The sequence below is a fragment of the Lithobates pipiens genome, unplaced genomic scaffold (genome assembly GCF_037356315.1).
Source record: "Lithobates pipiens isolate NorthernLeopardFrog02 unplaced genomic scaffold, aLitPip1_a1.2 Scaffold_23, whole genome shotgun sequence".
Lineage (NCBI taxonomy): Eukaryota > Metazoa > Chordata > Amphibia > Anura > Ranidae > Lithobates > Lithobates pipiens.
The window spans coordinates 101,676,814-101,701,579 of record NW_027507785.1 but is presented as its reverse complement, the minus strand read 5'-3'; the positions used below and the strand labels follow the sequence as shown (position 1 = coordinate 101,701,579).

At 47.0% G+C, this 24,766-nt stretch overlaps 1 protein-coding gene across 1 annotated transcript in view; it reads right to left on the bottom strand.

Moving 5' to 3' along the window:
• Positions 1–24,766, bottom strand: part of SLC6A11 (solute carrier family 6 member 11) — a 376,923-nt gene that overhangs the window by 200,428 nt on the left and 151,729 nt on the right. Inside the window, exon 6 of the mRNA XM_077452108.1 lies at positions 17,377–17,509. Coding sequence (XP_077308234.1) covers positions 17,377–17,509 — 133 coding nt within the window. The remainder of the gene's footprint in view (positions 1–17,376; positions 17,510–24,766) is intronic.

Genomic DNA, 24,766 nt, shown 5'->3' with positions numbered 1-24,766 from the left:
AGCGTGATAGTCAGTAGGAAGAATGTTCCCTACATTTGATGTCATTTGGAAGAATCCCACTTTACAGATAGCTAAAAAGATCATTAGCATCTGTTTTTACTCATCTGAGAAGCAGAAATTACTTATTGCTGAAGGAACTCAATACAACTTCTGGAGGAAGCTTAGGGTTCCATGGAACCTTGTTGAGAAAACCTGGTCTAACCTTTCATGTGGTGCTCTGCGCTAGAGATTTTAATAGCATGTCAAATGTGATATGTCACTGGAAGTTAAGTGCAGTAAAGTGCTGGAAGTGCATCTGTGTGTAGACATTCCTTTATTCTGAATTTTAAGACCTCTGGCCAGGAAGGTCATGAGCCAGCCTCTGGCAGGGAGAAAAGTGACACACAATATCAGTAAGTTCTTTTCAACAACAGGACACAGAAGATGACTGTCATATCCAAGAAGAAGTGGGAGTGGGGGGCTATACAATGTGGTAACAACATTTGCCCAATCACAGCCCCCCTTACACCTTTGAACTATGGTCATGTGTCTCAGGGCCAGTAATGGGGATTTTCTTTTGTGCTAGGCCCCTGCCTATAAAGGCAAGTTTCCCAGGAGTCTTTTATCAGTGTGTATAACCACTAAAAGCCCAACTATATTAGACACAATTAGCAGCTCCTTAAAAAGATCAGCAATTCCAAGGCTGTCCCCTATCCCCTCTCTTATTTGCCCTCGTAATAGAACCTTTGGGCTAATATATCACCAGCAACCCCAACGTTAGAGGATATATCAAGAACAATCAGGAATTTAAATTAAGTTTATGTGCTGATGACGTCCTTCTCTTCCTAACAGACCCCTTAATCTCCCTCCCTAATCTACTTACCGCCTTCAACACCTTCTATCACCTATCGGGATTAGGAGTGAACCCATCTAAATGACACACCCATTGGTGGCTTCCCTCTGGGTTGAATTTTCCTGGAGCTTGGATTCCCTACAATACCTGTGTACTTGCTTGGCACCATCTCTAAGACAAATGTACACATACAATTAGCCTCAGGCATGCTCTAACATCAAAAGATTACTTACCCAATGGTTCCTATATCGTTTTCATTCCTGGGTTGTATACAGGCGGTGAAAATTATGATACTCCCAAAACTCTTATATTACTTTAGAGCCCTACCACTGTATGTATCTGGATCAACCATAGAAGCAACACAAACTGAACTGCTGAAGTTTGTCTGGCAGGGCAAAAAGCCTTGCCTGAGTAGATTATTGATGAATAGAACCCAGAAAAGATTAGCACAATGGCATACATCCCCGACTCATATACCATGACTCCAATTTGAAAGGGCTTTGATTAAAGCGGAGGTCCACCCTAAAATGGACCTTCCGCTCATCGGAATCCTCCCCCCCTCCGGCGCCACAATTGGCACCTTTCAGGGGGGAGGGGGGTGCAGTTACCTGGATAATCCAGGTAACTGCACCCACTTCGGGGATAGCTCTCTGCGGAAAGGGGTGTAGATTACGCCCCTTTCCGCAAGTGCCCGTCCCCTTCCGCAAGTGCCCCGCTGCCTGCTGGGAAACACACAGATCCCAGAGGCAGCGGGGACCGTCCTTATTGCGCAGCGGAACTCGCGCATGCGCAGTAGGCAACCGGGAAATTAAGCCGAAAGGCTCCATTTCCTGATTCCCATACCCAAGATGGCGGCGGCAGCACCCAAGTGACGATCTAAAGATCGGCTTCGGGTGCCGACATCGCGGGCGCGCTGGACAGGTAAGTGTCACTATTTTAAAAGTCAGCAGCTGCAGTATTTGTAGCTGCTGGCTTTTAAAAAAAAAAAAAATGCGGAGTCCCGGTGGACTCCCGCTTTAAGTAATTTTACCTACCGGGCCTGTTGTGGTCAAATGCAGTCAGCCAGAGAGATATTGCCCGGCTTAACGGAATCATTGGCCAATCCCTCTATCTCTGGACCCTTTATAGGGAAAAGTTCGGGCTTCTCTCTATACCTGCCCAATTGACCTTATTTGTGGGCAAACCAAACTCCCCCTGCCTTTAATGAAGAATTAGAATTTATACATTGGTCCACGCAAGGCCTGATGACTTTGCACTCGTTGCTACATAAGAATTTTGCCTTACCCAACTCTGAATTTTACAAATACCTTCAGATCTGCCACTTCTTCCAAAATACCCTCACCCAAGTAAGGGGTGAATCTAGAACACCCTTTGAAAAGCTGTGTCATGAGGGGTTGAGAGATAGAGGGACAATTTTTACCCTATACTTACAACTCAATGACCACCACAGTGCTGCAAAGTCCTCGGCAATGCTAGGGTGGGAAGTGGAAATGGGTCAAGAATATCCTGCAGAGGATTGGCTTGACATGGTACCCACTCAGTTACCATAAAGGAAACAGTTGTACAGCTGCACACCAGATGGTATTACACCCCTGTTAGAATTCATAGAATTTATCCTACCATTCCACACACATGTTTCAGAGAATGTGGGGAAAGGGATACACTCCTCCATACCTTCTGGAGCTGTAAGGCCCTAAGATCTCTTTGGCAACAGGCGGCTACAATGGTGCTCCAAATAACTGGAACACATATCACTTTGACATATCAACTATGTATTCTGTTCTTAGATCTTCCAGAGGCCCCCCCCCACAGATCAAAAGCTTGTGCACACACTATTTAGTGCTATCCCTTGGGCAATAGCTTTGAACTGGCAAACCCCTACGATTTTGTGGTCCCAGGTGCTTTTTCGAATGGAGTCTATAAACGTAATGAAACAAATACACCACACTCTCATGGACTCTATGCAAATTTCTGAACGCAAATGGAGCACCTGGCCTGCTCCATAGAGTATAATTAGTGGCAGGCCACTCTGCCCCATTGAACAACTAGATTGGCCAAAGGTACTCTGACCTTAGATCGATACAAGTATTATCACCACCAAAGTAAGCTAGGACTATGTAGCTTTGGACGATACGCCAAACTATGAAGTGTATGATCCTGGTTTCTCCGCTCTCCATATTGCCCTTTTTATATATTGTGATCATTATTTTTTTATTTTTTGCTTTATTTGTATGTGGTTTTTATGCAAATAAATGGCCATCCTTTTTTGACCTACACCATTGGAAGCATTCTTCCTTCTGTTTTCCATATTACCTGCTCATGAGCTGGTTTGAACCTTTGGTGGGTGATTCATTGTTTGGCGGCCTTCCTTCCATCCTCCTGATTCCATCAAGAGAAGTCTGGATTTCCTGAGGTCATTGTGGACCATTCTACATCGATTGAGGGACCCCTGGTGGCCTGCTGCACTGCCTCTGCATGATTGTGTGTTTATCCAGTTACGCTCGTTCGACCTGGTGTCGCTGACACATAGGTCCATTAGCTCCGGTAAGAGTACCCATCCTTTATTTATACCATCAAAGTCATTGCTTCAGAGATCCACTAATCATTTCTGGCTTAAATTACATCATCGTGGTTGTGACAGACATATTGATTATTGGGACTGACTTTTTTTGGACTGTTTTATGTTTATATAGTTCTTTGCGGACTCTCGTTTTTCTAGTTCGGTTGTCATATGCCGATGTTCATTCATTTATATTTTATCACATAACATTTGTTATCAACACTTGTGATTTATGCACTTTATTATACATTATTATTTTCTTCATCATTAGCGCTACATTTTTGCTCTTTCACATTTATGAATTTTGTCACATTCATATGTAGCTGCTTCTTTGTGGTATTTAGCAGATTAGCGCAGTAATTTTTTGCACTTCTTACTTATTACTATAACGATTTATGCAAAAATAATTGTTATTGTTTTTGTTCTCCTTTTAGTTATTGTTATGTGGTTTTGATCTACATACCGTATTTGCCGGCGTATAAGACGACCCAGCATATAAGACGACCCCCTAAAAACCTGCACAGTTAAAATGTTTTGCCCGTACTCACCGTTTAAGACGACCCCCGATTCCGAGGCTTCCGACGCTTCATATCCCTCTTCTTCTTCGTTCTTGCTGGAGCCATTTCCTTCTTCCTTCTGGTGCTGGAGCCAATCACGGCGAGCAATGTATTCTATTAATGAATACAAAGCCTGCTGGGATTGGCGGAGGCTGTTACATCATCAGCCCGCACCTCACTCTCAAAGCCAATGGAGCAGGCTACTGTGTGTAGCCTGCTCGGATAGGCAGAGATTGCTGCTCCAATCCGAGCAGGCTCTGTATTCATTTGAATACATCGCTCACTGGGATTGGTTCAGTGGTATATACTGTATGTAGCCGAAGCTACATACAGTATTACCGGACAGCCAGAAGGCATCCCAGCAGCGGACCCGGCGTATAAGACGACCCCTCCTTTTTGCTCAGTTTTTTTAAGTGTAAAAGGTCGTCTTGTACGCCGGCAAATACGGTACTATCTCATAGAGAGTGAGGCCGCGTACACACGGGCGGACTGTTGGCTCAACTTTGTCCGCTGAACAGTGTTTCAGCGGACAGTCCGCTCGTGTGTGGGGCTTCAGCGGACAGTTTCAGCGGACAGTTTGACGAACAAAGTTTTTCGGAAATTCCGAAAAACTGTCCGCTGAAACTTTGTTTGAGCGAACAGTCCGCCCGTGTGTAGGCCACTTTCGAAATGAGCAAACTGTTCCCGCTCGGAGGAAAGTCTGCTCATTACGAGCGCGTCTCCAGGTAGGCGGGGCCCGCGACGGAGACGTCGCGGGCTCCGCCGCCTGGAATGGACTTAAAGGGGAACCCCAACGCCGAAAAAAATCGGCGTGGGGGTCCCCCCAAAGTCCACAACAGACCCTTGTCCGAGCACGCTACCCGGCCGGCCAGGAAAGGGGGGCGAGCGAGCGCGCCCCCCCTCCCGAGCCGTACCAGGCCGCGTGCCCTCAACATGGGGGGTGCCTTGGGGAAGGGGGGGCCGCGCGGCCCCCCCACCCCAAAGCACCTTGTCCCCATGTTGATGAGGACAAGGGCCTCTTCCCGACAACCCTGGCCGTTGGTTGTCGGGGTCTGCGGGCAGGGGGCTTATCGGAATCCGGGAGCCCCCTTTAATAAGGGGGCCCCCGGATACCGGCCCCCCACCCTATGTGAATGAGTATGGGGTACAATGTACCCCTACCCATTCACCTGTAAAATAAAAGTACCAAAAAAAAAACACACACGAGATAAAATATTTTATTGCACAGCTCCGGGGGTCTTCCGTCTTCGGGGGTCTTGTCCCCCTCTTCGGTTCTTCTGCTGGGCCACCGCGCCTTCTTATAGCTCTTTTGCAGGCGGTGGCCCGGTCTTCTGTCGCCGCCTTCCGTTCTTCTGTCGCCGCCTTCGGTTCTTCTGCCGGGCCACCGCGCCTTCTTATAGCTCTTTTGCAGGCGGTGGCCCGGTCTTCTGTCGCCGCTGTCGCCGCCGCCTTCCGTTCTTGTTCTTCTTCTTGTTCTTCTTCTTCTTCTCTAGGAGATGTTGACACGTCGCTCTCTCCGGCCGGAATGCCAGAGCCGCGCTGAGCGGCCACTTATATAGTGACAATGGGGCGGTGTCACATGGTATATGTCACATGGGTTGGTCACATGGTGACCCCGCCCCTTTACAATGTCATAGTCCCCATGTGACATCAACCCATGTGACCAACCCATGTGACATATACCATGTGACACCGCCCCATTGTCACTATATAAGTGGCCGCTCAGCGCGGCTCTGGCATTCCGGCCGGAGAGAGCGACGTGTCAACATCTCCTAGAGAAGAAGAAGAAGAACAAGAAGAAGAACAAGAACGGAAGGCGGCGGCGACAGCGGCGACAGAAGACCGGGCCACCGCCTGCAAAAGAGCTATAAGAAGGCGCGGTGGCCCGGCAGAAGAACCGAAGGCGGCGACAGAAGAACGGAAGGCGGCGACAGAAGACTGGGCCACCGCCTGCAAAAGAGCTATAAGAAGGCGCGGTGGCCCGGCAGAAGAACCGAAGAGGGGGACAAGACCCCCGAAGACGGAAGACCCCCGGAGCTGTGCAATAAAATATTTTATCTCGTGTGTTGTGTTTTTTTTTGGGGTACTTTTATTTTACAGGTGAATGGGTAGGGGTACATTGTACCCCATACTCATTCACATAGGGTGGGGGGCCGGTATCCGGGGGCCCCCTTATTAAAGGGGGCTCCCGGATTCCGATAAGCCCCCCGCCCGCAGACCCCGACAACCAACGGCCAGGGTTGTCGGGAAGAGGCCCTTGTCCTCATCAACATGGGGACAAGGTGCTTTGGGGTGGGGGGGCCGCGCGGCCCCCCCTTCCCCAAGGCACCCCCCATGTTGAGGCTTTTTTTAGGCGCTTTACAGGTGCTATATTCAGCACTAATGCCCCGTACACACGATCCGAAAATCATACGGAAAATACCGCTTTCGAAGCGATCGTACGATAATCGGATCGTTAGTACAGAGCTTTCGAGAGCCGATTAGAACAGTACATCCGATATTATTCCATTGGACATGCACGGAATTTTTTTTCGTACGATGCCAAATCGTACGATTTTCGTTTAATCAGTACAGCTATTGTTCGAAAATGCAATACAAATGCATTACAACACATGACATCACTTCCGAATTTTTTTTCTGTCGTGCGGGAATTTTCGGGACTTTAGTAAACTCATCAGATTTGATCTGAGATTAGCATGCAATAAAAAACGGACGATCATTCGTCCGATAATCTCATCGTGTGTATGGGGCATAAAGCACCTGAAAAACGCCTCCAGTGTGAAAGGGGTCTAAAGGTAACCATCCTCACCTATAATCTATTTGCTTGTAATTAGTGTGTGTGAATAAAAGGTCGATGCAATTCTGAACGACAGACCCTTGCAGCTTTCAACCAGTGCTGCGGTGATTCTGAGTCATGGGGATAGCAAAAGAATTGTCAAGGGATCTGTGGGAAAAGGTATTTGAACTATATAAAACACGAAAGGGAGAGGCCAATCAGCAGTGTTCAAACTCTAATCAAGAAGTGTAAAATGAGGGGTTCTGTTGAAACCAAACCAACTAAAATTTCAGCCACAACTGACAGGAAAATTGTTCAGGATACAAAGAAAGACCCACAAATAACTTCAGGTTAAATACAGGACTCTCTGAAAACATGTGGTGTGGCTGTTATAAGAGTCGTCATAAGAATGCCATTACTACACAAATGCCACAAAGTATCCAACTTACAATACACCAAACAGCACAGAGACCAGCCTTAAACCTTCTGCCACAAAGTCATTTGGAGTGATGAGACAAAAATTTTGCTTTTTGGCCACAACCATAAATGCCACATTTGGAGAGGAGTCAACAAGGCCTATGATGAAAGGGACACTATTCCTACTGTGAAACATGGAGGTGGATCGCTGATGTTTTTGGGATGTGTGAGTTACAAAGGCACAGGAAATTTGGTCAAAATTGATAACAAGATGAATGCAGTATGTTTTAAAAAAAAGACATTCCAACATGGCAATGATCCAAAACACAAGGCCAAGTCAACCTGTCATTGGCTACAGCAGAATAAAGTGAAGGTTCTGGAGTGGCCATCTCAGTCTCCTGACCTCAATATCATTGAGCCACTCTGGGGAGATCTCAAATGTGCAGTTCACGACAACCCAAGAATTTACAGGAACTGGAGGCTTTTTGCCAAGAGGAATCAGCAGCTTTACCATCTGAGAAGATAAAGAGCCTCATCCACAAATACCACAAAAGACTTCAAGCTGTCATTGATGTTTAAGGGGGCAATACACGGTATTAAGAACTGGAGTATGTACATTTTTGATCAGGGTCATCTGGGTAGTTTCTGTTGTGATTATGATTTAAAAAGCCACAGCCAAACACTTACCATGAGTGGAAGAAAATGTTTTGTGTTATCATTCCTATTCTCTGAAAAATAGCCAAGAAGTCATAAATTCTGCCAGGGTATGTAAACTTATGAGCACAACTGTATATATATATATATATATATATATATATATATATATATATATATATAAAAGCTAGCTAAAGAATATATGCACACTTATTTTTGGGGGAAGGCATATTTTATGTTAATATAATTTGCTAGTTTTTTTTTTTCTTTTGTGTTTCCAGGCCAGCAGTGTGAATTTGTGACTGAGATAAAAATGCCTTTAGTTTGCAAAACATCACCTCATACTTGTATGGTACAGTTGCCCCAAATCACCACATTCTTAACCACTTCAGCCCTGGAAGGGTTTTCTCCCTTCCTGACCGGGCCATTTTTTGTGATATGGCACTGCGCCGCTTTAACTGACAAGTTCAACGCTGTACCCAAACAAAATTGACGTCCTTTTTTCCCCACAAATAGAGCTTTCTTTTCCTGGTATTTGATCACCTCTGTGGTTTTTCTTTTTTGCGCTATAAACAAAAAATTGCGACAATTTATATATATTTTTAACTTTTTGCTATAATAAATACCCCCACTTTTTAAAAAAATTAAATATTTTTTCCTCAGTTTAAGTCTTACATATTTTTGGTTAAAAAAATTGCAATAAGCGTATATTGATTGGTTTTGGGCAAAAGTTATAGCCTCTACAAAATAGGGGATAGATTTATGGCATTTTAATTTTTTTTTATTTTTTTTAATAGTAATGCCAGACAGATCAGACACTTTTGACACTTTTTTGAGACCACTGACATTTATACAGTGATCAGAACTAAAAATAACCACTGATTATTGTATCAATGTCACTGGCTGGGAAGGGGTTAACACTAGAGGCGATCAAGGGGTTAAATGTGTTCTTTCAGCATGTTCTAACTGTGGGGGGGATGGGACTGCCTCGCGGAGGAGACCGATCTGTGTTTCTATATACTAGGAACACACAATCTGTCTCTCCTCCCGTGCCAGAACATGGATTTGTGTGTTTACACACACAGATCCTCATTCTGGCTCTTGCAGGTGCGACCGCAGATACGTGGCAGACATTGCGACTGCCGGGCATGTGCAACGGGTTTTTAGTACCACGAAGGGCATACACACATGCCCCCTATTCCCCTTAAAGTGAGCGATTCATGCAAGGGAGCCATTCTGTCGGTCGGGCAGCAAGCGGTTAATGCTGGCACTGGTGTGTTTATATTCTGCTGTCAGAGGAAAATACCGCTGACCGCTGATGAGTTATCAGTTTTTAAAGATACGGCGGCTGGCAGACTGCCCTGCTCCTTAACAATCAGCTATTATTGAATGAATTAGAGTCATTCATTTTCTTTTGGATGCTTCTAACATTCAAATTCATTTTGTTATTTTGTTAAAGTTTATTTCATTAATGTTCTATTTGGAAATTCAACTGTAATGAAGGCCTCTTGACCCATTTAGGGAAAGAGAGCCCTGACTGATGGGGGCATGACCAGGGCGGGGACAGTGACCATGGGGTCACTGAGATTGGTTGGGAGGAGGACTGAGCTGGGCCTGAGCTCAACAAAAGTATTGCCCCCAAGAAGTCCGGATCTTTCTGGAAGCGTGGTGTGGAAGAGCTGCGCTGCTGACCATGCTCCTTCAGCCATGGACACCGAGCTCCTTCTGGCCAGGGTCTGTGAATTGGCCCTACAAGGTCAGGCTGACTGGCTTTTTCTCTCCTCTCCCCTGGGACTGCTCCTCCTGCCCCTTTTCCCCCCCCCCCCTCCTTCCGAACCCCCCCCCCCCCCCGTGGAGGCCAGGGCCCAGAGACGGAACCGCCCACCTTCCCGGCTGAGCCTCAGTTCTGCTGGGGCCTCTTCTCATCAATTTTATGACACTGTATGCCCCAGGTGCCAGCGCTTCTGTGGGAGGGAAGCGTGGCACCTCCATCCGTCACCACCTGGGCCCCTCTCGGCGGTCCCCCCACCTGTTGGTACACAGGCTGCCGGGGTCTCCTCGCGTCAGGCCCGCTCGTGGAGCCCCTGTTCCAGACGGGGCTCCATGCGGGCTGTTCCTGATACTGCCCCCTCTCCTGCCAGTGCGGTGACTAGTGGCCAGGCTGGAGCTGAAGCGATTCTGGGCTGTGTGTCACACGCCGCCTTACATGAGCCCGCTCCCACGGCGGAAGGGGTGTTGGCGGCCGACCGGGGTCCTCAATCCCTGGAGCGCAGGTCCTCCGGGCACTCCGGCAAGTGGGTGCGCATCTCCTCAGCGGCCGCCCGCCCTGGCCTACTTGACGGCAGTTCCGCTGAGGACTGGATGCCGGCGATGCTGCCCCTGGTAGATCCTCTTCTCCCTGCGCCGGGCTGGGTGGGAGAAGGGGCTGACAGGAGCTTTCCATCCTTTGGTCTGCAGCATGGTATGACTCTCCCTGCACCCTGCAGGGTGGGAGAGTCATTAGTTTAAAATCACGCTGCCACTCTACAGGGGGGTGCCAATGATCTCCCTGCGCCCTGCAGGGCAGTAGAGTCTTTAGTTTACAATCACACTGCCACACTACAGGGTGATGCCAATGATCTCCCTGCACCCGGCTGCGCGGGAGATTCAGGTTCGTGCACTGCCTCCCTTAATCCCTTGCTGTCTTCCCCAAATCCCCCTGCGCCCAGCTTGGCGGGAGGTCAGGTCGGCCAGAATATGCTTGTGCTATGGTTCCCCCTGAGCCTAGTGGGGTAGGGATCTCCACCACCAGCGTTGCCAGAGACGCGCGACAGTTGCATGAGTGGAATCTCCCTGCGCCCCGCAGGGCGGGAGATCCACGGTTGTCGCCAACATCCCATCTGTCCGGGCTCACGGCGCCTTGTTCCCCTGCTCCCGGCTGGGTGGGTGATCGGGGTGTTTCCCAAGCTGTATGCCGTGGACTCCCCACGCCCACCAGGGCAGGAGATGGTTTTCCCCTAGCGGCGCTTCACCCACCTCCAACACTCTTTGCTCACCACCACCTCCCTGTGCCCAAAGGGGCGGGTGGGTTTCATTTTGCCCCAACCCCCTCTCCGGTTTGGGCTTGCCTCCCTGTGTACAGTCGGGCGGGAGATCAGGGAGGCCACCTGCCGCCTCAATGGAGCATTGTCTCCCTGCGCCCGGCAGGGCGGGGGGCTCTTTTTCCAGGCCCGGGCTGGCGGTGGTACGCGCTCCGGGTCACCCTCATTGTGCCAGCAGACAAGCTTGTGGTTAAACAGCCGCGGTCCTTGGCCAATCAGACTCCCCAGAGTCGGGGGTCGGACCCCCTTCCCAGGACCCTGCCATCCATCAGCATTGCTCTGTCTCCCCCTCTGTTCCTCCAGGTGACGGTCGTCCCGGACCTCAGCCTCCCATGGCTGTTCTGGCACCGGATGTCCCGCTGGGTCCCACTGCTGGTTGCCCTTCATCGAACCTGCCTCCGCGCCTCAGTGAGTATGACTGTAATTTGATTTGGGGGAGGTCGACTGACGCTTCCGTATCGGGCACGCCAGAGGAACGCATCGCTTCAGTCGTCAAATCTGTCCTGTCCAGTATGGGGGTATTGGGTCCGGTGCCTCACCTCCCTTCCGCTTCGGGCAGTGCTCTGTGGGCGGTCTCGCCTACAGGTGAAAGAGAAGATATGGCGTTGCAAATCCGTTGACTTTCTCGCGCTCGTACCGCCAGACAGGGAGACGATCGACAAATCTCGGCGTATAGACGTATCCACGCAGTTTGGGAACTGGCTCCAAGGGTTCTGCGCCTACGCTGGAGTGCTCTGCGAGCGTTTTCCAGAGTTGGCCACTTCACTTTTTTGTTACCTAGACCTCATGTGGGGTGCTTATAAAGTTTATGGCGGACAGTGTTGGTTTCGCTATGACACTCAGTTTCGTCAAAAGATGGTGGCGTGGAAGGATTTTTGTTTCAACTTTCAGGACGGCAGCCTGTGGTTGCTGCTTATGTGCCCCCACAGGCCTTCGTCCTTTCAGTCCGTGGCCGGCGCTTCCCATCCCGGAGCGTTGGCCGCTCCAAAAAAGGGTATTTGCTGGTTATTTAACGAAAGCCATTGCAAGTGGTACACTGCGTGCCGTTTCAAGCACGAGTGCTCGGGTTGTGGGGGTGCCCACCCTGCCAGCCAGTGTTTTCGGAGGGGCAAACAGGCCATGCCCAGACTGGGGGCAAAGCATGACCTTTCTAAACCAGAGGATTCCAGTGAACGTCTCATAGATGCTTCCGTGGCTAGACCAGTACCCCCTTCATAGGGAGGCGCTGATCCTGAGTGATGGCCTGGATCGTGGTTTCTGGATTCTCTTTTTCCCATCAGACACGCCTACCATGGCGTCCAATTTAAAATTGGCGGCCGAATTTGAGTCCGTCGTTGCCGAGAAGCTTCGGAGGGAATTGGAATTGGGACAGATGGCTGGCCCCTTTGTCCTCCCCCCTTTCCACAACCTGAGGGTTTCCCCCCTCAGTGTGGTCCCGAAGAAGGCGGAGGGTAAGTTTTGCCTCATCCATCACTTGTCCTACACTTCTGGCTCCTCGGTCAATGACACAATCGACAGGGAGGAATGCAGGGTCCAGTACGCCTCTTTCGATAGGGCGCTTAAGCTAGTTAGGGCTGCTGGTCGGTCGGCATGGCTGGCTAAGGCAGACATAGAGTCCGCCTTTCGCCTTTTCCCAGTCCACCCGGACTGTTTCCACCTCCTGGGCTGCTACTTTCGGGGAAGCTATTTTTTCGACATGTGCCTACCCATGGGTTGCACCATATCCTGTTACTACTTTGAGCTTTTCAGCAGCTTCCTTGAGTGGGTGGTTGCCCAGGAGGTGGGTTGCCAGTCTTTACTGCACTACTTGGATGATTTTCTCTTTGTGGGCCCAGCGGACAGTGATCGGTGCCAGCGGCTGCTTGCTGTTTTTCAAGATTCCTGCCAGCGTTTCGCCGTTCCACTATCTCTTGACAAAACTGAATGTCCGGTGACCGTTTTATCGTTTCTGGGCATAGAAGTCGACTCGGTGGTGATGGTTTTTCGGTTACCAAAAGACAAGCTAGCCAGGCTTTCCTTGGTCCACTTGGCCAAAAGTGCCAAAAAGTTGCAGTTGAAACAACAGCAATCTCTGATAGATCATTTAGTTTTTGCCTACAGAGTTATATGGATGGGTAGAGTCTTCTGCAGGCACCTGGCATGGGCCATGAAAGGGGTGACAGCCCCTCACCACTATGTTCAGATCACCAGGCCCATGCGGGCCGACTTGGGGATCTGGTTATCCTTCCTTCAATCCTACAATGGCCAGTCTTGTTGGCTACGGAAGTGCTGAACTCGCAGCTGGAGCTATACACTGATGAAGCAGGCTCCTGTGGCTTCGGCACTTTCTTTCAGGGGACATGGTCTGCTGAGCGTTGGCCAGCCTCATGGGCCCGCATGGATCTGTTGCGTAACCTCACCCTCCTGGAGCTCTTTCCGATCATTGTTGCGATTGAGCTTTGGGGTGAACGGTTGCGTGACCAATAGGTGTTTTTTTGGTCTGATAATATGAGTGTGGTCCAGGTTGTGAACAAGCAGTCAGCTAGTTCCCCCCCAGTCGTTTTGTTGCTGCGGTTTATGGTGATGAAGTGTTTACAGTTTAACAATTGTGTTAAGGCTAAGCATGTGCCGGGGCAGCCCTTGCCCGGCCCACTTATGGAACCTCGTTTCCGATGCTTGCTGAACCTCCTTTGGTCGTCGTTGTCTGCGCGGACATGGGGGCGTCATACTGCAAGGTATGGCATGAGTAGTTTCAAGTCTCGGGTGGTGAGTTTTACATTTCTTCATCTTCTGACAGACGTATGGCACTGTTTGCTTATTTAGTTCACTTGCTGCAGAAGGGCATTGCGGGTTCCACCGTCTCCTCTTCTTTGTCGGTGCTGTCCTTTTGGTTTCAGCTCCTTGGTTGGGAGGATATCAACAAAGCTTTTCCTGTTCGACGGATGCTGCGGGGTTGGAAACGGGTTACCCATTCCCCGATTCGAGGCGCCCGGTATCCCCCCAGATTCTCTCGGGCATTCTCTCAGTGTTGCCGTCTGTATGCTCTTCGGTGTTTGAGACCGTGCTGTTTTGAGTTGCATTCTCCTGGGCATTTTTCGGCTCTTTTCGCCTCAGCGAATTCGTTTTGAGGTCCACGCCGTCGACGGGTGGCATCCTGTCGTCGGATGTTGCTTTTGCGGAGCGCTGCGTTTTGGTCCTGTTGAGGACTTCTAAGACCGATAGCCTTGGCAGGGGCCGGAGGGTAGTTTTGTACCCTTGCGGTGGCCCCTTTTGCCCGTTATCTTTGACTTCCCTCTTCATGTCTGAGCACCCTCCTTCCCTCTCGTTTTTCGTGCACTCTGACTCCTCCTATCTGAGTAAGTTTCAGTTTTTAAGAGTTTTCCGTCATTGTCTTGAGATTTTGGGCCTCCCCTCACGCGATTTTTCGATGCACTCATTTCGCATCGGCGCGGCGACCGCTGCTTCTGGCATGGGTTTTTTTCCGATACGGAACTTCAGCTCCTGGGTAGATGGGAATCATCCCATTTTTTGTTGTATGTCCGTCCACATCTGCTGTGTTAATATTTCAGGTTGCCGCCCGGCCTTGATATGGATGCTGGGTGACTCCTTCATCTATTGGGCTGCTCGCCGTGCAGAAGTCCGGACCTACGGTAAGAACTTGGGTTTTGCCTCTGATCTCGCCAGGGTCCGCTGGCTCGGGCTGCGGGGGCTGCGATGGTCACAGGTTCTTCCGGAATGCCTTTGACTCCGTGCACATGTGTCCGGTTCCATTGTCTTGGTACTCCATGCTGCCGGTAATGACGTAGGTTACATGCATTCTGTGGACCTGATTACCGCGATCAAGCGAGATGTTGCCCATTGTTTTGCTGTCTTCCCCAATTTGGTTCTCATTTGATCGGAAATGGTCCCTCACTCCATATGGGCGCGGGCAATCCCAGGCCCCAGGTTGGAACGATTCCGTCGAAAAGTCAATGCCCAGGTTGCCAAGTTTGTTTGACAGATTGGAAGATTTGTCATCCATCACAGAGATTTGGAGGGTGTTAATGCTGACCTATTAAGATCGGATGGGGTTTACCTCAATGAAATTGGTTTGGACATCTTCAATTTGGGACTGCAATTTGGGGTGTAGAACAGGTGCTGGCTGCGGTGGGGCGCCCGTCAGTTGTTCACTGAAGGGCGGGTGGCGGTCTTTAACCTTGCCAGCTTAAAATGGTTGTTATGGGGATATGCTCTTGACGGAAATGGGAAGCAGACGGCCTGTCCAGCACTTATGGTAAGGACAGGCCCCTTCTTATCTCCTTCCCCTTCTTTGGAATTATGTGCTCACAGTATAACTTTGACAGACACTGTTTGAAGTATTCAGATGTTATGATGTTATGTGTTGGATTTAAATAAAGCTGTGGCCTTGCCCTTTCCAACTTAACAGTTGTATATGTGTTATTCAATGGGATGAAGGGGCAAGGATTAAAAGGTGGTTATGCAGATGTTACGCTTTATGGCCTGGGCTCATTGCACCTCAGCAGTCATGAGAATTTTGTTTGAATTTCAATTCAGAAAGAAACAAACCACACAATTCAGAAACAAAAGTAACAATGGAAATTAACCACTTGCCTACAGGGCACTTTCACCCCCTTCCTGCTCAAGCCATTTTTCAGCTTTCAGTGTTGTCGCATTTGAATGACAATAGCACGGTCATGTTACACTGTACCCAAACTATTTTTTTTATCATTTTATTCACACAAATAGAGCTTTCTTTTGGTGGCATTTAATCACTGCTGGGGTTTTTATTTTTTACAAATAAAGACCCAATATTTTGAAAAAAAAAAGTTTTTCACTTTTTTTCTGTCAGTAAATTTTGTAACTAAGTAATTTTTAGCCTTCACTGATGTGCCCTGATGAGGTGGCACTCATGGACACTGATAGGCTGAACTGGTGGGCATTGATGAGGTGGCACTTATGGGCACTGATGAGGCGGCACTTACTGGCACTGACAGGTGGCACTGATGAACACTGATAGGCGGAACCGATGGGCACTTATAGGCGGCACTGATGGGCACTGTTAGGTGGCACTGGTGGGCACTGTTAAGCACTAATAGGTGGCATTAGTGGGCACTAATAGGTGGCACTGGTGAGCACTGATAGGCAGCATGGATAGGCGGTACTGATTGACACTGATGGGCATCGATGGGTGGCACTGATGGGCAACACTGATGGGCATTGATTGACTGCAGTAATGGGCATTGATGGGCAGCACTGATAGGCGGCATTGATTGGCAGCATTGATTGGCATCACTAATGGGCACTGATTGTTGGCACTTGTGAGCAGTGGTGGGCACTGATCGTTGGCATTGGTGGCACTATTTTTTACACTTTTTTTTATTGTTGTAATCAGGGCACTGATGATCAGTGCACTGATTACATTCCTAAATATTCCCCTGTGAGGAGATGCCGCTGATCGGCTCTCCTCGCACACACACTCTGTCAGTGTGAGGCGAGGAGTGCCGATTACTGGCACTTCCTTGTTTACATGTGACCAGCTGTGATTGGACACAGCCGATCACATGTTTAAAGAGCTAGGACACGGCGCTGCCACGATCGCCGTGCTGCGCGCCCCCACAAGAGCTGCACCGCTCTGCTGTCATACAGTATGATGGTGGGCTGGCGGCAAGCAGTTAAACATTGTGTGTTTAGTATCACTTAAAATTCGATTCAGCACTAAGTTTGGATTAGCCAAGTTTCAAACAGTTTAAAAATAAAGATTAGGCTAAAAATGTATACAATCTGCCCCGACATTTCTGCCCCGACAGAAATACAAAAGGTAGAATCTTCGTTATATATAGATTTGAATGATCTGCTTATCCTAGACCTGTAATAAAGGATAAGTTCACCTGCTGGAGCATGTTATATGTTAAATCCATATTTAGGGTGTAACAAGGGGCAGGGGAGTCCTCTCCCTGCACCCAATGTCACATTTTGAAAACAGCGTGGCTATGTGAGGCTCTGTCTACACGCCCACATCATTCAATTTGTAAATAAGAAAATTACACCACCAGAGCAGACAGAAAATTACACCATCAGAGTAGACAGACCTGTAGTTTAATTGGGCTGTGCATGTACTGATTAGCACACTCGTAGTTCATGCACACCCCCTCCAGCTTGCAAGCGGACAACCTTACCTTACAGAAGTACAAGCTAAAAGCTGTAGGAAGACTGTGCAGGAGCCTGAAATTGCACCTGCAATCTGCTGATAGTGGGTGCAAAACCTTGCAAAAAAAATATCATTATCTTTTAGTAAGAGGTGAATTTAGCCTTCAAATCACACCCTTATACATCCTATACAACCTGGTTATCTGTTATACTGTATGTGCTATGGAGTGCTACAGTAGACCTGCAATATCCCTTTATTTGTAATACTTACCAGTCTGCACACTTCGTGATCTTCTTGCATTTGTACTTCAAACAAGAAACATCTATTGTTCTTACTATCCTTAGTAAATAAAGGAAATAAATTTGGCTCTAACCTTTCCAGTAGACTTTGTTCCTTTCCAAATGCAGAAATAGCAAACAGTCCAAGCAGCGAGAAGACAAAGTGCTAATTCCCATCGGAGCTCTCCAATATGCTCAATCCCATCTGAAATTGCCAAAACTCTTCGTCTATAGAAGAAAAAACAGATTATGTAACACCAATAACTTCTGCATACAAGAATATTTCTGAGAGGTTCAATCATCCTCTGTGTAGATGAGTTACTAAGGATCTGTGTTTGGCTTTTTCTGATGGGCAAATGCAGTCTGCTTTTAGGTGCATTGCACTAGAATTTAACATGGATTTGCAATGCTTCTGACATCATTCAGATTTCATTGACAGGTGCATTTGACCTCCCTTTGACCTACATTTGATCTCTTTCTATGCTGCATTCTCATTGACTTTTATGAGAAAATAAGCTGTTCTGATGCAAATAAAAGCCCACTGACATTGGACCTTACACATCTTCTGATAAAAAAACACACTTGGATAGGTGCTCTGCAAACAATTACAATAACAAGTATTTTGTTATATCTGATAAGTAAAGACCACATGACCATGCTGATCAAACAGAAGTATAAAGTTGTAGACTGGCAAACGCTGGTGGAATAACGATACTCCTTTATTTAGCACAGGTTTAAAAAACCAATTGTCCTTCCTTGCTTACACGTTTCAGCCTTACGTGGGCCTAAGTCATGACCTATATGACTAAGGTCCACACAGGGCTGAAACATGTAAGCAAGAAAGTACACTTGTTTTTTTAATCCTGTACTAAATAAAGGAGAATTGTCATTCCACCAGCATGTGCCAGTCTACAACTTTGCATGCAGTTAGAAATATATATATATATATATATATATATATATATATATATATATATATATATATATATATATACTATATGATGCCTGCCTTTACACACATGAACTTCAATGACATCCTAGTCTTAGCTTGTAGGGTTCAGTATTGATATTGAGTTGGTTGACCCTTTGCAGCTATAACAACTTCAACTCTTGATGTTGGACGAGATGGCCTAGCTCGCAGTTTGGATTATCCCAAAGGTGTTCTATCAGGTTGAGGTCAGGACTCTGTGCAGCCCAGTCAACTTCCACCCTGAACTCGCTCATCCATGTCTTTATAGAACTTGATTTGTGCAAAGAGTGGGCCAACTCATTACTGAACCCTACGGACCAAGACTGGGATGCCATTAAAGTTCATGTGTGTAAAGGCAGGTGTGCCAATACTTTTGACAATATAGTGTATAGAGTTTGGAACCACCAAGACTTTCCTAGCACGCACTGCCTGGCCAAACTGAGCGATCAGGGGAGAAGGCCTTAAATAGGGGGGTGTATATATATATATATATATATATATATATATATATATATATATATATTTTTTTTTTTTTTTGTAGCAGTGGGACCCCCATATACTCAGAAGATTGCTGGTTTACGCCAGATTTTTGGAGAGGCATGCACACTGATTGGACAGCTGTGTGCTGGGCTATAAATTGTGACCTGTCTATGGCTCAAGGCTCCACCCAACAGACAGGAGGTCATGTAAGGCAGGTGGACTCCCAACCTCTCCAGGAGAGGCTGCAGGAGGCAGATTTAGCAAGGAGCTGATCGTGAGTAAGCTATGAAAGTGCTTGACTATAATGTGTACACACAACTGGACTTTCTGGCAGAAAAGGTCAGACGGAATAATTTCATCGGATATTCCGATCATGTGTGGGCTTCATCTGACTTTTTTCTTCAAAAATTCTGACGGACCTAGAAATAGAACATGTTTTAAATCTTTCCGACGGAATCAATTCCTATCGGGAAAACCGTACGTCTGTATGCTATTCCAGCGGTCCAAATACGACGCAAGGGCAGCTATTGGCTACTGGCTATTGAACTTCCTTTTTTAGTCCCTTCGTACGACATCACATTCGAAATGAACGGACTTTGGTTTGATCGTGTTTAGGCAAGTCCGTTCAGTCGGAACTCAGTTGGAAAGAACGTCAGAGTTTATTCTGGCGGAAAGTCCAGTTGTGTGTATGTGGCATTAGGAACTATTTTGTTCAGAGGAGCAGACCTAAGGCCTAGTCTAAAGGCCTGAAGCAGCCATGTGGCAAGAGAGTAAGCCAGGAGGCTGAAATATTATGATTGTGCCAGTTACAGTAATGGTGGAACCCCCTGCGTGGGCTACTGATGTCTACCGACGGGTGAGTGTGTTGTGATTGTATCCTACAATCTCAAACTGCTAATGTGCTAACACAACCTATACAAGGCAGGAATGTGGATTGGAGCACAAGCAGGATAGACTGGGATCGCCTAACCATAAAGGTATTAGCATGGTGGAAAGAAATTTCTGAAGGTAATAGTGGGGTGGACACTATTGCTGCAGTGACCAGTGGAGAGACTGCAGAGCCAGTATTCACAAGTGTATTGGCTGTTGCAGACGTTAACCCTCTCCAGTCAGCAGGATCAGATAAGGGTGCGTACATGCCAGAGGTTTTGTGCACAGCAAAACAAATGAGTAATGTTGAGTGTCAGAGTGACAGTGTAATGTATAAGGACTTGGAAAGACTCAGTGTTGCTGAAAATGAGAGGATGAGTATGACACATTTGTTTTGCAGTGCTCAAGGGCAGCCACAAGCTGTGTCAGTTACCTCTGCGATGGAGGTCTCCTTAAGTGTGTCAGACTCTCGAACCTTAGCAATTGAGCCCCTCCACATTGCTAGTGAGGGAAGAGTCCTTAAAGTTCTATGTTTAGATGTGGGATGTTTAGAAATAACTGAGATGTTGTTGGAATTGGTAAAAACCTTTTCACTGTGGGCATGCGTGTATCCACCTCAGATGGGCAGCATGGTACTGCGTAGTGCCAATCAGTGGAGGTGGTACAGGTGATTTAAGCAATGTTGATAAAAAATTATTACTGCAATGTTGGTTACTTTTGTGGAAAGTGGTCTCACAGTTCTCCGCAAAAGTGCTTCCAGTGGCAGTTGTGTGCAGAAGGAGCTCAGGGGAACTGCTAGAGGAATCAGAAATTACAGACATGTTGGAATTCTCTTTGTATGTCGGTTTGATGAGAGGCATTCCTGCTGGTGCGGTCTAAGCAGTGGTTGGTACATGGCTTGTGTACTATCTCAAGCGCTAGACCTCATGTGAAGGAAGGGCCTGGAACAGACGCTGCAGTAGTGGAAATTCTGTCCATCACTCAAAAAGAGGTGCAGTTTGAGGTACCCGGAGACACTCTGACAGAAAATAACAGTGTGGGTAACTGTAACGGGGAAGTGTGTAAACCCATGTTGAAATTTGTGCAGTTTCCCTCTCCTCCTGCTTTGAGACATACAATAAAAAGCAGCTAGACTCTAAATCAGTTTACTGAATCAGATCAGGCAGTGATTGTGATTGGTTGCCAGAGGTTACAGTGTATCATTACCAGTCACTGACTGGTTGGTAGAGGTTACAGCACATAATTTCTGCTTGTTGATTGGTTGCTAGAGATTACTGTACATCCATACTGCTCACTGATTGGTTGCTATAGGTTACTCGACATTATTACTGCATACTGATTGGTTGCTAGAGGTTACAGCACATCATCTCCTCACTGCTTGCACACCATGAACTGGGGAGATGAGGGGGCCCATTAATAGACAGAAAACTACTAGGGATCTCAGTGGCAGTGCTGGGGGAGGGGAGGGTGTGATCAAAGTCAATGTTGATTTTTTTTTAAATTGACTACCAATATAAAGAGGAGTTTTAACACTGGCCACCAATGTAATAGGGGTTTACACTGACCACTAATGTAATATAAGCATTCACAGTAACCACCGATGTAAGGAGGGATTTACACTGACCACCAATGTAAGGAGGACATTCACACTGGCCACTAGTGTGAATGAAGAGTTTTACACAAGCACCAATGTAATGAGAAGATTTACACTGACCACCAATGTAACTGAGGCATTTAGCCTGCGTTCACATTTGTGTGTGTCAGGAATGCATGCAAAATCGCTTTCCTGACATCACAGAAATGTGCTGGCCTTTAGCAGATACACAGCAGTTCCCTTAATTGTTAATAACACCCTCAGCATTTGCTGACATGTGCTTTGGCATTGAGTGATTTTGGAAGAGGATTTCGGAGTTTCTTCTGCATTTGTAGCGTATAGAGTATTGAAATGAATGGGCTGCCCTACACATGGCCTACATTTTTAGCCACCCTATCAGTACACCTTTGCATTCTTAAACCCATGCTAACCTCTGCACCCCAAACCTCCTCCATCCTCTTCACTCCCCTTTAACTCTACCTGCCTCCTCTGCTCATCTTTGCACCCACCTTACTTACCTCTATACATCTCCTCTTTACTCTTCTGTTCACCCCAAACTGTAATTCCTTCTCTGCCTACCCCACACTACCCCCCCCCCCCCCCAACTAATTTGCTTATCTTTGCTGAACAGGCTGATGATAGGCTTAATGACCACAGTTTTAGGCAGGAATTTCAAGAATGCCCCTTTATCTCCCCAGTGGGCAGCATTCAGTATAGGTGATGGTGGATATGACCTCAGGGGGGTATGATATACATATGAATGCCACCTCTATTTACATAAGAATCCTGTTGGTCTGCCTCTATTTACATATGAATGCTGTCACTATTTCCATATCAATGTCAGTATTTACATATAAACACAGGGTCTGTAGGTGAGTCATCTGTACACAACAATAGGGCAGAGCTGGGCAGCATTAGTAACAGAACTTCACACTGAGTTATCAGGACACAGCATGGGACTATAACCTCAAGGGACAAGGGAATTTAAACTGGGATAGTTACCAAGTATGAAGAAGCTGCTGACAGGGCCCATGGCAGCTGCCCATTTTGGCCTGCCTTAAAAACGGCCCTGACTAATGTGGTGTATGAGAAGCACTCTAGAGCACTGCTGGATAGCTCAAAGGTATTGGTTGAGGTACCAAAGGACATAGAAATGTTAAAGAGATTGGTGTGCAAAAATGTGGCCAAAAATGTTCGTTGGTAGGACAGTCACTATTGGAGTGTTTGATAACAGGGGGCGATGTGAAACTGTGGGAAGGTCCCATTGGGAATAACTGCTTGCCTGTAGGTGGTCTCTCCACAGACACTATCCTAACAAAACAAGGGAACAAGAGGTCCTGGTGACACTGACAATATTGAGCTGAGTAATCCATTGTGGAAAGTTGTTATTGAGGTTAAACAGATGGATGTGGTGTTAATCTCATATGGTTGGGTTGCCAAGGGTAACCACACAGGGGTTAGTGAACCTGAGAAACAGATGATGTTGCTTAGTGTTGAGTCAGGTAGTGAGAAAGGTCAGGCCCTGACAGTTGTCATGGAAGTGGGTCCCCAACAGTCCTGGGGGAGGTAAAAAGAAATGGAGGATCCCAAGGCCAAAAGGTAGAAGGGATAGTAGAGAGATTAGTGGGAGCCCACAGTTCAGGAAGAGCTGCTTTTGAAGCACACCCAAAAAATGTGGATGGAGTGCCCCTTTATTAAAAAGAAGGTTGGGAAGGTTAGGACTCCTGCTGCTGATAGTTGGCACAGAGATGTCAAGGTGAAGTGTTGGTGGAAACATACCCGGAAACAGAGGTGTCACATGCATAGTGCGGGTTTATGTGTCCCTTACTCTGGTTCGAAACAAAGGGGAGGATATGTAGCAGTGGGACCCGGGGCTAGAAGATTGCTGGTTTACGGCAGATTTTTGTAGAGGCAGGCACACTGATTGCACAGCTGTGTGCTGGACTATTAATTGTGACCTGACTATGGCTCAGAGCTCCACCCAACAGACAGGAGGTCTGTGCATGGGAGTCAGGTGGACTCCCAACCTTTCCAGGAGTTAGGGCACTTTCACACTGAGCAGCGCAGGACCTCGGCAGTAAAGGGCCACTATTTTTAGATGTGCTTTGCCGTCATTTTTGCAGAGCTTTTCGGCTGCTAGCAGGGCACTTTTAACCCCCGCTAATGGTCGAAAAAGGGTAAAAAGCACAGCTGTAGCTGCGCTTTGCCAGTGTTTCCGCACCACTGCTCATTGATTTGAATGGGCTGGGGCGCTGTAGGAGCAGCGTATACACTGCTCCTACAACGCCTCAAAGATTCTGCTTGCATTACTTTTTTGAGCATCCTGCCAGTGCACCACTCCAGTGTGAAAGCCCTGCGTAGACTACTGATGCTTTTTGTGAACTTTTCCATTCTTTTAAATAAAAGTGAGCTAACATGCCCTTAAAACTACCATTTGGGACTGACGTACTCATTGAAAACTCACCTACCACTTGAGTCTAATCACCCAAATCTAACAATATATAAATATAAATACTGTATTTTGCTAGGTTCTCCTTCATATGGGTTTTATGCAGAAATTGTCTTATTTTGATTATAATAATCTGTACAAAACATTCATTTGTGCATTACATTGCCCGTGCCTTCATTTTTAAACCTTTAGTGCTAGAGAAAAAGCCTGTAGTTATGTTTTTTTTTTGTTTGTTTTGTTTTTTCTGTCGCTCTGAAGTTGAATTCGTTTTTTAATGTAGTTCATGTCAGTTTTAATCGAGTTATCATACTGTGCACGGATGACTGTGGCTCACAGAAGGGTCACTTGGAGACAAATTATTCCCACTAAATCAGAATACTTTGCTTTACCTTCTGAAATATTTGCTAATTAAACAATTTTTTTGTTTTGTTTTTGAGCTGCTACTTTGCATTGATAGTTATCTACACAAAACATACTTCTACATCTGTACGTTTCACTCTATCACCTGCCACTCTGCAAAAATTGGGAAATATGACTCCATGTGACATCTTATCTGTCATGCAAGCTAACCTTAAAAGGCAAGTGAAATGTTATTAGCTGTTAGAGGTTGCTCCATTTTACACGGAGTAAGCCCTGTGCTAATTAGCACTTTTTTTATAACTGGTAAAGAATATGGCTACATTATGACAAGTGATTTTTGACTGTGACCCCCAATGAATATGGACATTAAACATGCTGTGCCGTACAATAATGATTTGTGTTGTTTTACAGGGTTGGCACAGAATAACTACAGCAAAGAATAATATATATACTTGGCAGGTAGGTTGTTCCAAACATCTTGGGGAACTAACCACAGATCTTCTGTGGATGTAAGCTGCCTCAAATCCTCCTGTCTCCAGAGATCAGGGCTCTGTCGGGGCCACACGATCACTTCCAGGACTCCTTGTTCTTCTTTATACTGAACATAGTTCTTAATGACATTGGCTGTAAAATTGGGCTTGTTGTCCTGCTGCAGAATACTTTTTGGACCAATCACATGCCTCCATGATGGTATGGCATGATGGATAAGTATCTGCCTGTATCTCTCAGCCTTAAGGGACACTATGGATTGGGCAACATTGA